This window comes from Scophthalmus maximus, chromosome 4 (assembly GCF_022379125.1).
Source record: "Scophthalmus maximus strain ysfricsl-2021 chromosome 4, ASM2237912v1, whole genome shotgun sequence".
NCBI lineage: Eukaryota > Metazoa > Chordata > Actinopteri > Pleuronectiformes > Scophthalmidae > Scophthalmus > Scophthalmus maximus.
Genome location: NC_061518.1, coordinates 14096628 through 14115277, shown reverse-complemented (window position 1 = coordinate 14115277; position 18650 = coordinate 14096628). Strand labels below are relative to the sequence as shown.

The 18650-nt window shown below is 40.2% G+C and overlaps 2 protein-coding genes across 6 annotated transcripts; both read right to left on the bottom strand.

The window, feature by feature from the left end:
- Positions 1-289: 289 nt before the first annotated feature.
- Positions 290-9826, bottom strand: def8 (differentially expressed in FDCP 8 homolog). Of its 5 annotated transcripts, none has more exons than XM_035629390.2 (12): positions 9734-9826; positions 8822-8944; positions 6415-6509; positions 6108-6257; positions 5177-5318; positions 4781-4945; positions 4356-4483; positions 3678-3791; positions 3333-3413; positions 2698-2838; positions 2030-2139; positions 290-1715 (listed from the first exon to the last, which is right to left on the bottom strand). In XM_035629390.2, exons 2-12 carry the CDS (start codon positions 8928-8930, stop codon positions 1622-1624), a joined length of 1329 nt encoding a protein of 442 aa, XP_035485283.2. In that variant the 5' UTR covers positions 8931-8944; positions 9734-9826; the 3' UTR covers positions 290-1621. The 5 variants fall into 5 exon arrangements, 4 of the variants coding, with proteins under 4 accessions (XP_035485283.2, XP_035485282.2, XP_035485280.2 ...); XM_035629389.2 differs by having other exon boundaries at positions 9666-9821; XM_035629387.2 differs by having other exon boundaries at positions 9608-9814.
- A 3082-nt stretch (positions 9827-12908) lies between these two features.
- Positions 12909-17309, bottom strand: mc1r (melanocortin 1 receptor). The gene has a single exon (XM_035629391.2). It carries the CDS (start codon positions 16262-16264, stop codon positions 15290-15292), a length of 975 nt encoding a protein of 324 aa, XP_035485284.1. The 5' UTR covers positions 16265-17309; the 3' UTR covers positions 12909-15289.
- Positions 17310-18650: the final 1341 nt, after the last annotated feature.

Below are 18650 nucleotides of genomic sequence, written 5' to 3'. Positions count from 1 at the left end.
TTGGGATTTTGACGGTTCGTCAGAAATAAACAGACCAAACTGGGATGACGATTTTCACCAAGCAATTCATTGAGAGAATAAATGACTTTTACAGCTGACGTTACCTGCCGAGTTTAGATTTTGCATATGAAACTTTATCAGCAAAGAAAATATGATGTATTGTTGTTAAAATAAACGGCAGAGCAGAATATAAAACTGCTTACACATTTGTGCCACTGGGGCTCAATGTGTCATGATCCATCAATCAATAGGTGAAATTTGAACTCAACTATAACACAACACTGCAGCCTTAATATACTTCATTACTTTATTCATGCTTTACTCCACATGACTTGACAACAGGGCAGTCAAAAGTCACTGTTTTTAAAACAAAAAACATGAGGTCAACATTTTCACATTACCAAAGTTGTCACTTAACATCTTGGTCATATCCTGACAAAATGTGCTATAGATACTTTAGGACCGAAAACCATTAACATGATTTTAACAGCTGTACGTTACCTGAAAATCTTAGGCACACATTGTTCATGAGTATCCACGTCTATTCACTACACACTGCACTGAACCGAAGCAGAGTAAACACAGATAATACGGTCTGAAATTAATTTTGAATTCATTTTCTATTCTAATTAACAATGAAATGTACTGGTAATACATGCTTTTCTTATATACAATAATTAAAAATTATGGTTTTAATGGAGATAAATTATTGTCAAACAATTGTATGACTTGTGTGGTAATGTGCAAAGAGGATGCTACAAAGTGATGTTGTTTTAAGGCCTAAAAATGTTATGAAATGTTAACCAGATCAACAGATAATGGCCCTGAAAGGAATTAAGTCATGTGACACGGTCGGAGGATGAGAGCAGACTGCTTTAGGGTCAGCACTTGTGAAACAAACAGTGTTGGAACTTATGATAGAATGTGTAAAAAAATCTTAAAAAAAGAAGTTGCAGTGATGTTATGATCACAAAATCTAACAGATTTAATCAATATATTATAAGGAAAAGGTTAAGTTATTGTAAGGAAACTGAACACTGCCTTTTAATAACGTAATAATAATTTACATGACCTAAAAAAATAACAACCAACAAATAAGTTAACAAAATTTCTGGTCATAATAGTTTTGCAATTTTGTCTTTGGAGGCTGAAGATACACTCGATAAAATTCACTGCTGTTGTATATAGCAACCTAAAAGTTAAGTATTCAGCGAAGTTGGCTGTATAGGTTAATGCAGTCGAGAATTGTAGAGATGAATATACTATATAACTCCTGCATGTACTGAACAATCACCTACTTCCAGGTAGCTTTTCAATGTCCGGCATTTATTTTGTACATTTATAAAAGCAAACACAAACTCTAATGTGAATACCTCACAAGCATACCTACAGTGTTCAGTACACCCAATTACAGTGTGATTTTGCTAAAAAATATCTATTTATACATTCATTTCCAGATGGGGTTTTTAAGTACCATGCTTCATAATGTAGTGCACAGGAAGACACTACAGTTTAAACATACACACACAAAAAAGCTAAGACAAAGGCAGAAAGACTTTGACATGAACTCAACATGAGGCGAAGTGCAACCTCCTGTAATATCCTGCGGTCCTCTACAGAGTTATGAATCTTTCACCTCTGACACCTCGTCCTGCTTGCGCTCGGTCATTCGGGAACATCGCGGGCAAGTTGTGGAGTTGTCATAGTAACAATCTCTAAAGAGACATAACAAACACAAACAATTTGATTGCACTTGATCATTAGAGCATAACTGATCCTTGATCTTTTTTATTTTTGAGGCTAGTACAATCTGGAAAAAATGATTCTGCTACCAGTTGAGTTGGATAAACAAATTCCTTCATTTCTCATTTCTCTGGATGCAGTTTAAAGGTATGTTAACTTAGACTACATTAACCCAGTAACTGGAGGTTACTGGTAGCAACTACAAGGTTACATTTTTCTTCAAAAATGTTTTTAAAGGTTCATTTTAATCAATGAACAATTTTATAACTGGCGGTTGGTGACTAACCTGTGGAAGACAGCGGAGCAGTCGTGGCAGACGGATGTGTGACTGTCAAAAGGGAACAGGATGTCTCCCTCCTTACACAGCTCACACACAAATCCTTTGGCCTGACAACGCTACATATACACAATCACAAAAGGGAACAGAAAGTCAATTTTTCGAAGATTGCATGATCTCTATAACCTAAAAGGGGGTGGGAAGACTTCCTAACAAAAGCTGCTTTCAGACATCTACTGAAGTCCAAACATTTTCCTGAAATTTTCCAGAGGGGCAGTCTGTGAGAATGCAAATGTCTGCAAATGTTGCTCCAGACATTTTCTGGAACTTTTCAGAAGCCAGCCCCCCAGAAAAACCTCCGGAGAATGTCCGAGTGAGCCCACGTGTGAATATAGCAAAACATTATCTGAAAGATTTACAGCGAGCAAGAGGCCTTGTTGATGAATGTAAATGAAAACACTGCTTTCTGCGGCATAAGTATCATCATGTCCTGCCTCCTGCATGTTCTACCCAGATGTCAGAGAATGTTTCGGAAATGTTCCTGCTGTTGTGAACTTGTCCAACTCCTTTGTAGCTGCCTTTGTCATATGTGAAAGGCAAACTCATGTCTGAAAACAGCTAAAGAGAAGTCAGCAGTTTCACCAGACTTGACCTTTGTCTTTTTTATACGAGCTCACCTCACAGTCTAGTTTGATGTGCTTCGCAAAAGTAGTGTGGATCTCTGTGAGGGAACAGCTGAGTCTGCCACTGAAGATGTCGATTAAATCCTGTAGTGAGTACATGTCATCGTTCTCCACAAAGTGCTGCCGATCTTGTAGCTGGAGAACACAGACACAGTTGAAAACTGTTGATAGAAATGGATTTAGGATACATGCAGGCAACTTGCACACCATGAGATCTAACCTTGCTGAGAAAAACAGACTACACTATTTCATGAGGGCAACAAACACGTCCAACAATTTCTTTTCTTTTAAATTTGTTTGTGAACATATTTTACCGTTTATTCTCTGTCATAATGGCTTCTTAACAATTAAAAAAAATCCTCATGCATACATACATCAGGTTCTGAAATACTTGATTTTGAGTTTATACTGAACTTGAACAGTCAAGACTAACTAATCACTGTCTCAACAAGTCTTTTTTAAATCAGCAAAAGTCTGTGATTCCGCACATGCTCTCCACTTCTACCACACAGTGGAGCTGTTGTAACATATTGCTTATGGGTTACACAAGCCACTGTACTGTAGATGACATTGATAAGAGCACAAATCATTTTATTTGTGGTAAATAGATGCTGTCAATAGTTGCTGACCTGTAAAAGCAGCCGCTCCTCCATTGCTTCTTTACAGGTAATAAAATAGGGTTTCATCAACAGAATATCCTGACGAAGTTTCTGTAAAGGAAAACACATTAACACACATGTTGCTGTCAGTCCCACTTAATGCACAGTAGCAATAGATTTCCTCTCTCCCTGTATGTGCGAGAAGTACTTGATTTAAAAGGTCAGCAACTATGAACACAGAGTCAATGAGTCCAGGCTAAAACTGAGAATGTAGGTGTCAAAAACGACTACAACAATGTATCTCATTTTACTTCAAACTCCACTATTTCTTGCTGGGTCTTTACCAACAGCCTTCAACAGAGTGATGCTCCCCACCCTAATCTCCACGAGCTCCTCCACAAAGTTGAATAGCAGAGGGTTGATTTCTTTCAGCCTCAGCACAGGTCGTGACATCATCAGGGCCAGGTAGCGCATTGAGGAGCGACATACCTGAAGAGGACACACACTGTCAGATCACGCACTCTCCAAGTACGCCCACATTAACACGCTTATGCACCTTTCATACCAACACAGTGACATGGGTTAAACCTTGGTGGACAGCCTGTCTTGGGCAATGCGGATCATCTGACCTGCATTCGCAACACTCCTCCTGATCTGTGCTAAACTTGAAACTAAGTCAAACGCGGACAGACTTTCATAAACGGGCATTTCTATTACAAATCAAAATGGTATTTGATGTTTAAACTACATTAAGCCAACTCCCCCTTGAGTTACGATTTCACAGGCTGTTCTTATGAGTAGTAAATTGACTCTCACATTCAAAATTGTACGTAATTCTGTCATTGGGTAATCACACGGAGGAGAACAGTTGCAGATATGATTCTGTTTCAGCAGCAGTTTCATCAAATGACAAAAATCCTCTTTAAACACGTGTCCGGTAAACCCACATTTTCTGTTCGAAGGGATGTAACTTGACAAGAACTGTCCTTCATTCACACATGTTAGATGACAGGATGTTTTTACATGTTTTTTTGCTGTAGCAGTGAAGGGTACCTTGCGTTGTTCAAACTCCCAGTTGTGGATGACACGAGCTGGGATGATGGCTGTGTCGTTCCAGTGGCATGTGCTGCAGTAATACTGGCCTGTGTAGTCACACTGTCTGGCCTCACTTGGCACGCCCCCTACAAGATTAATACAGCACAGCAGTCTCTCAGTACACGTTGCAAAAACATCGATCTGAAGATGAATAGAACAACCTTATGTAACTTCATCACTCAGACAGAAAACACTAGATTACAATCAGCAAATGTATTGTGGTTGATTGCGGTGATGAGCAACAGTTTCTAAACCACTTTCTCAGGAGGGGAAACAAGGTAAAACGTGGGCTGGGCTAAGGAATACAATACGATTTGATTTGATAGGTTTTGATGACCCAAGTCTTAGATTTTTGACAGCAACAGGAGGGTATCCATACTCACTCAGGGAAATAGGTGTGCGACATTCTGCACACCGGTAGTCTTGTCGGTCGAGTCCTATTTCAGGGCAGATGCTGAGCTCGTACTCTGACAGGTGGCTGACCTTTGACCTCACACAGGGCTTAGTGATCAGGTTCATACACTTACTATGGCAACGGTAATAACAACCTGACAGAGGAAATAGATTATTACATAGTGTGATAATGTATTGTAAAATAATTTGACAAAGTGACATTGTGTGAGTGTGTCACTGGAGTTTTTAAGACCACATACAGGGAACGTTTGGCTCCAGTGAGTAAAACATTGCATGGACACCGACATTTTCTCTTACGTCAAACTGTTGAAATGACTTGTAGGATAATATTAACTCCAGTGCTGTATCAGACAGGAGTGTCTCACCTGTGCAAGTATACCAAGTCTGGATAAGGCCCCAGATGATAGCGCTACACTTGTCACACGTCTGTTTCACGCTTTTGCTCTTTTCCTTGGAGAAGCGGTGCTCCAGCAGGATTCTCAGATTAGGCTCATCTTCTTCAGGGTCCTTTCAAGGGACAAAGTTCAAAAACAAAGTTCAGTGAAGTTGTAGTAGTCAGAAGGTTCATTTATGGTTGTCAAGGGCAATATGATGATGTGCATACAGTGATACTATTGCCTACATTTTTTTTATTATACCATAGGTGTTAACATGTCTATTTTTCCAACAGATTTTAATCTGATACAAATGTAGTAACATTTAAATATGCAGAATTTTCACCCATTGGGTTAGGGTTGTATATTCTATCTATTCCACTTCTATTCATTACAAAACAAAAGTCTGATCAACCTAAATCTGCTGAATTTTTATTCAACACAAAGTGCTCTGGAAAAATACCACATTGTATTATACATTCAGCTGCTTCACATGACATGGTCAAACACATCTATATAAGACGATGTGGCCGATAAGAAATGATAAATGATACAACAGGTGGCGCCTAAGTTCTTCTTGTGCGTCACTGTTACATTTCTGGTTGGTTAACAGTAATCAGTCGGACACATCGCATGCACGCTGCTCAGACAGTTTTTCCAGTGATATGAGGCGAAGAAATTGTTGTCTTAAATTCAAAATTTTCATTCATTCATTTTAGGTGATGGCTCTCCAGAAATACAGCACATTACATAAACAAAGCATGTGAATGCAAACATTTGTGCAGTTGTGTGTACCACAAACTTGAAAACATGCAAGTAAAATTAGTCAATTAGTCAATTTAGAATTTCTTCAACTCCAACTGGGACAGCAACATCAACAACCTCATGTTATCCCCTTCTACGTCCACCCCTGAGTTCCAACCTTTAGCTCCTGCAGCTTGAGACGAAGGTGTATAAGTTTCACCACGGTGTCCTTCTGTCTCTCTGAATGTTCTGGCAGCTCCAAGATCAGCTTCTTACACTCCTCTATGGCCTGTTTCAGGTGTTCGATGTCGGACGCCACAAAAGAGCCCTGGAACAGAAGAAGAAGAGCCAAGTCTAAACATGCAGCAAAAAGAGGAGGACGTTTTGTATATGAATAATCTTAGTTTTACAAGATAAATCAATTTAATTTACTGTGCTAAGTAATTTGAAGTTGAGACGAAAAGCGGAAACAATGCTTTACTCACCATAGGCCTTGAGAAGTGATCCTCAGCTAGACCAAGATCCATGGTTCGATCTGAACTGTGGGTTCTGCTGCCAAAGTACAGCTCAGGTCTTGCTTCTAAAAGGAAAAGAGGGCAACGTGGCATAAAGCACTGTTCTTCTTATAATCACACTGTGGTCGTCCTGTAAGTCCACTCAGTCACGTATGCTAATTTCACCCCGAATGACTGACTGTCAGTGATTATCTGAGTGACTGTGGTCACTCAAGACAATCACAAACACTCAAGAAGTCTCCAAGAAGGAAAACTGCACAAAAAGGACAACTGAAGGAATCATGGGCAATTGTCTCATAAGTTCTGGTAATGTGTAACCAAGACAGCTGACAAGACGGTCTCGTACTGAGTGATTCAAACTGCTGCTCATTTAATGGAATGAACTCATCGCTATGTTACGATCAAATGTTCACAATCTGTTACAAATTCACTGTGCTTAACTTCTTCTATACATGAACTATCACTGCAGCTACCATTTACTGTTTTTGTCCAAAAAGGTATCTCACCTGTGGTACAACACAGATGTTTGTCTATACCTGTGCTGTATGATTTGATTCAACAAAGTTCTGACCAATGTAAAATGATTTTGATCCATATTGGTTATGACTTACATTTAACAATTGGCCTAATTTTTCCACACTGAGTGAAATAATACAATTTTGCAATTTTCACTAAGGTGTGCAAAAGTTATTTCTCCAATATCGTAATTATATGATGAAAATATTACTTAGGCTCAAGGAGAAACTGTAAGAGTGGGTGAACATGGCTGAGAGTCGCATTAATAGACTAGAGGTTTAATTTTAGACATGAACACAGTAAGTTAATATAAAACTGCGAACAACTGAAGAATACTGAATTATGTGTTGTACTATAGTAGGAAGATATCAAATGTGAAGTCTAATGCAATCCCTTAAAATAACCCTGTAATAAACACAATCTTAATACAATCTACTGTTATTGTTAAACCTGTATAAGAGGTGTGTGAATATGACTCTGGTGCAATTTTACAGCTGGGATTTGAAGTGTTGTACTGAACCTCATTAGACTGCAAGTCATTTGTTTTTACTGCCCCCCGCTGGTATTACACCGCGGAGCACTGTATGATGTTGTCTTAAGCAGCACTTTCCCAAAAAAAAGTTTTTAGCAGCTTCAATTCTTTTCACAATTCGATGTTTGATTTTCAGTAAACACTTTTTTGAGATTTTGTTTGTCTACATGAAAATATTATAAAGGAAAATAGACAGGAAAAAAGGCAAATTATACAATGAGTGATCCACACAACCCTGTTCATGTCAAATAAAATCTGTGCCTAATTTACTTAAAGACACTCTGCTCATACCCAACAGGTATCAACAGTGAATCCTTCAAGTTTTTAGAAAAATTATATAAACATAACAAAAATCAAGCAACATTGAGCTGAGTTGAAATCATCAGAGGAACTGAAAAAACACAAGCCTTTCAATTTATAATCTTTTCAATGCTACATAGTAAAGCATGCTACATATATGATATATTTTACCAAACTTCATCTTTTAGAAAAATTTTACCTGCATACACCTCGGAAAAAAACATGTTCAATTAATCCAGCTGCTCAGTGCCAGACAGACAAAGGCCAACAAGGCAGAGTGAAATCAACGCGTCAAAATGATTTAAATCTATTAAATTCCTATATCCAAAAAATACAGGAAGCGTCAGTATGGTTCTGCTTACTTAAGATCTTCATTTCCTCTGGTTCAGCCACAGTATTTCCAACTTCCTTTTCTATACGATAAGAGTTACTCACAACTGCCCGGTGTTATCGTTCTTTATGTATTAGGATTTTTTCTAGACCAGTGTAAAAGCCAGAGTAAAAATTTGTCAAAATCTGTTCATCCACAATCTTCTATGCAGAAATGAGGAATAAGATGTATAAAGAAAGTGCCATTAAATGACTTCTGCTTGGCAATATATGTAAAATACAAAAATAAATCTTGACATATTTTTTTTCCTTTTTTTCCCAACGGTAGCCGTTGGAGGGGCGGGGCACCCCGTCAATTCAATGGTAGGGGAAACACTGAGTTGTAGTGTGCTTGAGTCCTATCAGGTCCAGTTGCAGTCATGTCTAATAATGAGGTCTCTGTAACCACCAGACAAGTAAAATGGAAAAAATAATGAGAAAATATAATGCAGGAAAAGCAATATTCTGGTCAGTCTCCAGAATAAACTTTGTCAATTCTTTCCGCCCCATTAGTGAAGCACTGATGATGCAGGAGGACAATCACCAAAACTGTCCAAAGAATTACACTTGATTAATAAATTAATAAATTACTTAATTTGCACTTCTCGGTTCTGCAGTAAATTATAAATCACTGCGACCATAAAGTGGAGCAGACTTTACCGTGCTGCGGGGGCGTCCGGCCTCCTTGGGGACCATCTTCTTCCTCTCCCCGATCGAAGGGATTGAGGCGGGTTTGGCGGAAAAGTGCAAGTCTCTCATCATACGCCATTTCATTGGCTACATCTGGAGAAGAAAAAATGCATAGGTCACAATGAGAGCTTTGTTAATGTCCCTTCATTTGTGTTAGTAAATCGAAGCAGGAAGACGGACAGGATCGTGGCCAGGTAGCTATTGTGTCTGCAAGGTTGTGACTAAGTGTGAAGTGTTATTATGAATTCCCAGAGCTATTAAAGAAAAAGAAAACAGGTAGATAAGTAAATGTTTACAAATACATGTTGCATGCAAATCTAACAAAACACCAAAAGACCAAGCAGACTGTAAATCAAATTGCATAAAGTGAAGAATACACCACTCCTGTGAAAAGCAATGTGCTCCTCTCAGATGGACAATAGATGGACTACAACAACACTGATACCAATGGCTACAAATGTGGCATCAGTTTCTGAGCAACAATCACAATACAGACAATTTGAGAACGTTGTTCATCGAGCTCAGGACATGGGGTCAATCGAGGAAAGAGCCCGAGACACGCCACAAACACCGGCTGAAGCCTGATAACCTGTCAAGTCTAATAACGTCCATAATGTGTCGAGCATCACCGCTCAACACGTGCAGTGGGAGACACAGTGAATCACTGCTATGTACAAGACCTCGTCAACATCAACGCACAGACGTCAACCGCCAGCTGAGGCTAGCTAGTTCGTAGCCTCGCAAACAGCCACTCGCCTGTTGTTGTGATGCTAGTTTCAGCTAATGCTGCGGTTCGGCGTCGCTGGAGGCTTACCACGCTGTTGATATCATCTATCATGCGGGAAGCGGCGCATGTACAGTATATTTTATGTTAACGCTCACGGTTATTATGAGCGGTTGCCCCGTGTTGTTTGTGTCCGTCATTTGCAGCATCACAAGGTACAAAAAAAGTGTCAAGTCATTCTCGAGAGATTCGTCGAAAGATCCATGTCCGCTTATAGTTTTCAAAATAAAGACCTTTCATGACAGGCGATGCAACTAGTAGAGTTCTGTGATTGATACGAGGAAGTACACATGTGTTGACGAGTCTTTTTAAATGTCATATGTGTTCAGTAAAAACTTTATGGATGTAAATGTCGTTTTAAAGTAGTATATTAAGATGAACTACCTTATAACTAATGGAAGTAATGCGTCGGGCTTTTATTTTGAAAATTGACGTAGCGGTTTTCTTTGTTCGGGCAAAAAACCCCGCTTGGTTCGACTTATGCAGAGCCGTTGAGAGAGAGAGTCGCGACAACGGAAGTCCAAAATGCTTCCACGTCATGTGACTCATGTAGACTTCAGATAGTTCCCGGAAGTTCTTGGCGCGCAGTTAGAATCCCTTATTCAGAGCGACAGAACTGCGATTTTTGGTTATTAGTAGTCAATAAATGTATCGATGTACAAGTAGACTGGCATGCCTATGTAGTTACTCTATGTAGTTAGTCAATACGGTTTATTTTAAAGTAAAATTGTATTAATAATGTAATGCTTTGATGCGCATGTTGACTAAATCTAAAATAGCTGCCCAAATGAACACTGGACTGAATCAGTAAATTGGTTATCATTTCCCTTCCTTTGATGGGTGGTGCACTGGGGTAACTTTGATATTAATATTAATATTAACTGTTATCATATGTTAATGCTGGCCCATGCATGAGGCCGGGTATCACCAATAAAAAAGCACAACAAGGATCACATCAGATTGTAAGTGCCACACTGCACAAAAACATTCCATCAACTAAGAGTTACACAGCGCAGCCTAAAACAGACCAGAGAATCATTTCTCCATGTTTAGTAATGTAAAAGGCTTCTTTTTTTTTCTCAGGAGAGAGATGAAAGGGCCCTGCGTTCTCATGGATAAAGACATTGTTTGTTCAGCGATGTTTTCTGTGACGAAATGCTGTGGACGACGGAAGCATGTGAGCCACTTCAGACAGCAAGACTGAGATATGACTTTGTATCACTTTTAACTTAGTTTCCAGCAATAATAATAACAATAATTATGAAACACAACTTGCCCTGTTAGGGTGGCTAGTAAAACGGCTTAAATGCCCACGGTGATGAAGTTCATTAGCTACATGTTGATTGGAATTTTGTGTGAAATGTAAGGTGGTTTAATATGATTTAATGAGTGCTGAAAGATAAGGAAATTAAGACTTCTGAAAAACTGCACATACATACAACACTAACCTCAGACACTGATCCCTTAAAACCAACAGCCCCATGCTCATAATGACTGCTCTCTTCCCCATCCACAGGTTAAAGCGATACAGCTTGTATTCGAGGTAGTTCTTTTGCTGTTTCCATTCATACACTTTTTTGCAATCCTAAATTCTCGCGAGCATCTTCTGTGCATAATTTGATAAATGTGCCAAGAGGACGATTTCTCGCCTCAGACTTTGGCTTTTTCTGAGGAGATGCAACAATCAGTTTCATGTTTCCCTCAAAATAAAGGTGGAAACTTTCGAGGTAAACATTAGGGGCTCAAAGTCAAATCTGATAATTTAATTTTCCACTGTAATACACAGGTCATTCCGGACAATAGGGAGTCTTTAGATGGGTCATCCCGTTGTCCTCTTACCACCAGCTGTGTTAAAGAATCTTGAGCCGAACTGCATCAGTACCCATTCTGTGAGCTCACAGTAGGTGGAAGGATTTACCTGACAACAAATGGCTCTTGGATCTCACCCCAACAGGTCGAGGCAGATGACCCAGCAGTCTTGCACTGCTACCAGGTTTCTTCCTTTTCAAAGAGAGGCTTGGCTTTGTTTCTCCACGGTCACCAAGTGCTTGCTCTTTGTTGGAACTGTTGGGTTTCTCTGTGATATTGTAAGGTTTTGACCTCACAATGTAAAGTTCCTTGCGATAATCATGTTGTGTTTGGCCCCTATACAAGTAAACACACACACTTTCCATCCAGGATGACTTCAACAAAATTCTGATTCAGTGTTTTTAATTTTGGGTCGGTCACATTTATGCCAAGCAAATTTTTGGGGGATTTGTATTTCAGTAAATTGGTTTGTTTGTGTACTGATTGTGTCGATCACTGTGGGACAGAACTATGGGTTTTTTCTGGCCATATGGATGAATCTCAATCACCATAGTTGGTGAAATTAGTCCTTGCTGTGAACAGAGCTGTGAAGGAAGAAGTCATACTATCCAACTGAAGGAATGCTGCTCCCTTCAAATTATTCACACTTTGGTCATCCTTTGGCCTAATCAGCTTTCATAATCATCAAGTCTGTGTCTGCTTCCTGATGTAATTAATTGTGTTATGAATTCATTGACAATTGACATTTATTGATGGAAAACTGTGTCGGAAAATGATCTGAGTATGACGGTATGGTCCATAGCAAAACATGAGCAAGATAACTAAACTCAGGGTTGTTGAACAAAGAGGTCTGAATATCTACAATAAAACTCATAACCAGGTTTCTAGACTCTTTAGATCTTCCCTTCTTATGACGGCATCAAAAAAACCTCCATCCACAAGACAGACAGACAGAAATTCCACAATTAGGTGTGCAATTTTTAAAAAAGGTTGGAGCGCAAAAAGAAAATAGCAGCTATTTGTGTCACAGCAACTGAACCTCATCATGAGTTTAAAAATGGAGGCTTCAATAATGTCTCTGTTGTATTATATGTCAATGGCCCTTCTGTCTGCAGGGAGCAAATGACGTCTTGCATAAATATTTCCTATAAGGGAGAAAAAATTATGTAAAATGTTGATGTGTTTTAGTTAAAACGTATTACTGTTATGTCTCGGCTTATCTGCATATGATTTGGACATAGCTGAAAAGCTGTCATGAATGGACATTTTTAAATTCAAAACCACGAACAGCAATTCGTTCAATCGCCGCATTTGGCGCCTGTGACACATCCCACGGTGTTGACTGCACAGTCATTTCTAACAGAGGTCACAGACTCTTATTTTGTTAGTGTGCACATAAATGAAAAATTTGGTTTAACAAGTACACCAAAAATTGGAGGCACGTTACTATTTATTAGCCCCAAGCTTTTTCTTGTGCTGACCACTTTATTTGAGACAAACAAACTTGAAAGACAACACACGTTCCTTCTATACAGTAGCTGGACGACACACTTTCGATTTAGAGTGGGAGAGATTCTTTCTTTTTTGTTGTTGTTCCCACTGCATTTACAATATCTGATGAATGTAGTTTACTTTAGGGATCACACCAAACCAGTGAGTAAAATTCTGTACTTCTCAATTTTAAATGATATAATTTTTACATACCAGACAACTAAACTATATTTTTACAACAGTCAGCCAAAACATTCAAACTGGTAACTGGTCTTTAATTTTGTGGCCATATATTTTGGATCTTATCAAGTCTTGAAGACATGGAAAATATTTTAAAACTACAAAATAAGTTTTAAATCACATTACTGATGGTTTAGAAACAGGCCATACATATATAACTTTTTTAATGTGTCTCATTGGTGTAAAATTCATTAAAAAAAACATCCACACCAAAAACAGACAGGCAGGCATGCAGACAGACACCATGGATGCATGGATCTCAAATCATGGTTTCTATCATCTAACCATTGGCATAAATACAAATTGTAGCTATTTGTGTTGGCAGACAGCCTTGTCGTGGGATCTTTGTATCTGTTCCCCTTCATTTATGTGAAGTAAAAAAATTGCATGTTATTTTGACATCAATATCATCCTCAACAACCAAAACAAATGTGAGTGAACAATTTATACTTCTTATATATTTTATAAAACTAAAACAGCATGGTGTCAAATTGACCCTAAAGAACACAGATACATACAAAATGTGTTCAGGACATTGAAAACATATAATTATTAAGTCAGTTTTACTTTTACCCTGGTGCCCCCAATGAATTAGGAAAAGTCATTAAATATTAAGCAAAAAATGTTTTGCTAACCATTCATTTAGAGATGTTAAACATTGAATGGGGTCAAATTGACCCTAAGGATAATAGGAGGGTTAAACCCAGAACTTTGTGGGAACTAAACTTCATGGCTCAAGTGCAGATTTATGACTGCATTAAAAATTTTCTGAAGCGAAACTGAACATTCTATTTACAAGGAATCCATAGGATCGATAAAAACATTATAGGATGCGTAAAGTAAGATTGTGGGGGGGGGAAATTAAAATAAAATAGCAAGCGTCTATTTCTAGAACCATGTTGGAGATCTAAGCCAGGTGCAGACGAACAAAATTACTATGTGTTTTTTGTTTTGCTTTTGAATCTGTATTTTACAAAAACTCTTCCACAGTCCTTCAGGCCTAATGTCTGACTTGGTTGATCTACATAACTAAATCAACTTCTTTTAAGAAACCACACTGTCTGGAATCTCAAATAACCAGACAAACTTCCACAATATATCACTTTGATATAACTTCTTTCATAAACCCTCTTATGAACTGGGCCACAGGCCGACTACCAAGCGCCCATGTGATTTAGCACATTCGTCATTCGACACCAAGTAAAGAGGATGATGCCGCACACTAATATGGCAGTTATCTTAAAACAATATTAAATGGAGGTTAGGACTAAAGGCTGCAGGGGTCCATACAGAAAAAATAATCAAACTCTGGAGCTCAGTTATTTCTTTAGAGCTCAACACATGTTAAAGCCTGTTTTGTTAAACAGTGCTTATTTGATCTTTAACTCTGTGAGAAATTGTATCACCTTTTTGGCATAATGAAGACTTTTGCTCAGGTTAAAGAAAGGAAATAGAACAATAACAAGCACACTAACAGGCAGTTGTCATTTAATGAAACGAGAAATGCAGCGCTGAGATATCATGGCCTATAAAATATTTCCTCAGCATTTTTTCTTTTCTCGACTTTTATTTTTTTTTTGTGTAAATTACGAGTAGCTTAATTTAAGAGTATATGACAGGGGTATAAACCAACACAAAAAGAGCTTTTATATACTAGAAAATTCAATTTCATTTACAGAGGGGGGAACACAGGGTCAGACTTTATAAACTACAATAAAACTCAGAGCAGTTACTCTGATCCAGAGAAGTGAGCTGTAACTCTTTTCTCAGAGTCTCTCAGATGTTTCACAGTGCTTGAAGCTGACCCAGGAGGAGTGTGACGCGACACCAGGCAACATAAACCTGCAAATGTTGGTGGTGACGTGTGCAAAAGTCTTGAACAGAGGTACAGTCTTGGTCTTCAGCGTTGTGCGCCATGAGCGTCTTCAATTAGTGTTTGGTCACCGCGTACTTCAGCTTCTGATCATAATCAGAATAAGACATTTCATCTATAGAGCTCTTTCCATTGCTAAAAGCAACCTCAATACTACTACTGTGGAGGTCTTCATTCAGGAAGAAGAAACGGGGGACACTGGCCCGATTCGCTCTTTTTTTCTCCCTGAATGGACAAACTGTCACACACCGAAGCACCAAGAACACAGGACCAGCTCCTGCAGGGTTTTACGCAGCTCCTGGCTGCGGTAGGCGTAGATCAGCGGGTCGATGAGCGAGTTACAGATGATGAGGATGAGGAAAAGGTTAAAGTTTCGGAAGAAGCAGTTGCAGAAGGGGTTGGTGGGGCAGATGAGTATGAGAATGAGGTGGAGGAAGAAAGGGCCCCAGCATAAAATGAAGACCCCCAGTAGAATGGTGAGGGTAATGGCCCCCTTCATGCTCGTGGTCTGTCGCCTGTTTTTATGGAACGCCACGATGCGCCGCGAATGCAAGTGCGCCAGGAGGAACATGTGCAGATACAACACGGCGTTGAACACCAGCGTGGTGCAGAAGAAGGTGACGAGGCACACGATGACCGCGTTGTCGGTGTGGTACACGATGAAGAGGATGCTGGCGATGACGCTGGCCAGCCACACCACCGCGATGATGGCGATGGCGCGCTGCGTCGTCATGATGCTGTGATAGCGCAGCGCGTAAAAGATGGTGATGTAGCGATCCGCGGCGATGGTGCACAGGAAGGAGAGCGACGACACCACGGAGCTGCAGATCATCACGTCGATGACGTTGTCCAGGTGGCGCAGCATACCTGGGTGCAGGTCCAGCAGGCCCTGGTCGTGGAGAAGCATGAACACGGTCTCCACCACGTTGCTGACACTGACGAGCATGTCGGACACGGCCAGGCAGCAGATGAAGTAGTACATGGGCGAGTGCAGGTTGCGGTTCTTGATGATGGCCAGAATCACCAGGATGTTCTCCACCAGGCTGATGAGCCCCAGCGCCAGGAAGAGCTCCTGGGGGATGCGGATCTGCACGCAGCCCGAGGAGGGTCGCTCGCCGCCGGTAGAGTTGGTCTCGTTATCCTCCATATAGTCAAGAAGTGGGCCGAAGTCCACGTGGAGGATCGCGGGGTAGTGGGACCTGTTGGCGTTCTCCATGTCTGACTTCTGTATGATGACCGAGGGGCTTCAATGCTGCCCTAGTGGCTTTGGGCGCTGAGGAAGCTCATCGGTTCCCTCTGACAGGTGACGACTCACACCTCGCTCCACAACCAACTGGAGAGAGAAGAAAACAAACAAGCGACTTGTCCGAGCAACTGTTCGGCTCTTTAACACATCAGCACAGGGCGCAGTTGCTTTATTCAGCCATTTCATTAGGGACTGTGCGCTGCAGTTCGGGAATGTGGCGCGTTTGGGTGAGAAGAGCGCGTCTGCTCCGGCGTCGAGTCCTTTTCTGTGGATGCAACTTGTCCGACTGCGGCGCAGAAATCCATCAAACGTCCTTTGCGCGTTGCGCTTACAACTGACGCATGTTCAGCCCCCGTCCGCAGTTCAAAGTGTCCCAGAGCAGCGTGGGGACGGTGAGCACACGGCGTCTTTGGCACAGGTCTGTCGTGTGGAGCGGGACACGGACCTGCCGGAGCACTGCTCGGAGTCCTGCTGGGTCTAGACGGGTCGCGGCGACTCCTCCTCTCCGGCAAACGTCCGCTGGGCCACTGGCAGCGGAGGGTCGCCGCGGGAGGGGCCGTTACTGCTTCCTAGTAGCCACACGAATGTGGTGAGGTCGTTTGAGAGTAGAGAGCACTTGTCTGCGTGTCACGCGTCATAGCTGATCCATACACTTGACCACATCGCAGGGTGTGTGTTCAGACCATGTCACTGCAGGGTCTTCAGTCTTCAGGAGTCTCAGAGGAAGTCAGGAAGTAGGAAATCCACATGCCTAATTCAAAAATAAGAAATGATTTCAACTGAAGCTTCAACCGTCTGATGTAGAGTCGTGGCTATATTCCAAGCTTGGGGTCAGTTGAGAACAAAATTCCCTCTTTGTGTTCCAGTGGACTGTCCCGTCTGCGAGCCGCATCATAAGATCATAAGGGCTGGTGACAAATTCTGTACTTGAAAAAGACTCCATTTGGAATATGTCCACTTCGTTTCCTAATTTTGGAAATTATTTATCAAATAACGACAAATATTTTTGTGTTAGTGAGAACCAGAAACATATATATATATATGTGTGTGTGTATATATATATGTGTGTGTATATATATATATATATTTCACTATGATCATGGGTATGTTCATGAAAAAATGATGACCCCATTTAATGCGACTTGAGATTAACCTTTGACTCTCTCTCACAGTTGCCTGATTGAAACAACTGTAACAGATCTGTGAAGTCCTTTGTCAAGTTGTGCAGTAAATAATTGTTGTTGTTGATGCCTCGTAGTCTGTCATGCAAAAATTAAAGCCATTAAGAAAAAACCCGTGCTTTTGACCTGAAGGGAAGAATTCCTCTGTTAACAGAGCATGGTAATCATAAATGGACCATATAGGTTAAAACTTGTGACAACATGCAGTGTCAGTGTCCTATATACAAAAAAATGTGGAACAATCCATGAGCGTGTTATCCATGTAAGTAAGTAAAGCAGCTCCTAAAGTTATTTCCAGATATTTCACATTTGGTCATTTTCCAGCTTAAAACATCTCCAAGTGTGTAGTTTAGAACTTGTCTAAATATAATTGACAAGTCATCCAACTTCATTGACATATTTCCATTGTATTAAAATCATTTAAATTGCCCTTAACCCCCCCCCCCCCCACACACACACACAGACACACAGTGCTCCTTCTGAGGCACCAATACGACAGCCATTCTACACTGATGATGCATCACGTGAATAGTTCAAAAAACCTCAGCCATAACTTATGGTGAACTAGAACAGTCATTCACATCATGTGGATTTCTGAGTAAAAAGGTTAGTGTACAGATAACATGTTTGAAACTATCTGCCATATTATAGCAATTAATGAACAGCATCAGACTACTGACAAATTCAAGCCAATTCTCTGTTCTGTTTTAAGTGTAAAACTGTAATGTGAGTCACTGCCACACGCAGCGAGACTGAGGGATGATGATAACAGATCTGGCAAACATAAGGGGCCATATTCGAAAACAATCTGAGAATACTTGCAGAAAACTCACCCTTAAAATTTGTAGAAAGAAGCAACGTAGAAAACCTTTTAGAGACACTGTGGAAGGAAGGGACAGAAACCTTTACCTTAATGAAGAGGCGTGGCTGAATCTCTTGCTAGATCAGACACAATTTGTTTATTTTTTAAAGGTGTGATTAGTTTTATTAATTTAAAAAAAATAATTAAATAAAAGTGATAGTGGGCATAGAATGAATACACTATGAAATCTACAGGCCTAATCATAGAATTTAGTCTATTAAGAGTATGCAAAGTCATACTATAAAAGTAAACTTCCAACACTTGTAACCTACTATTTGTACAGTAACCTGTCCACACACTTATAGATTTTTTT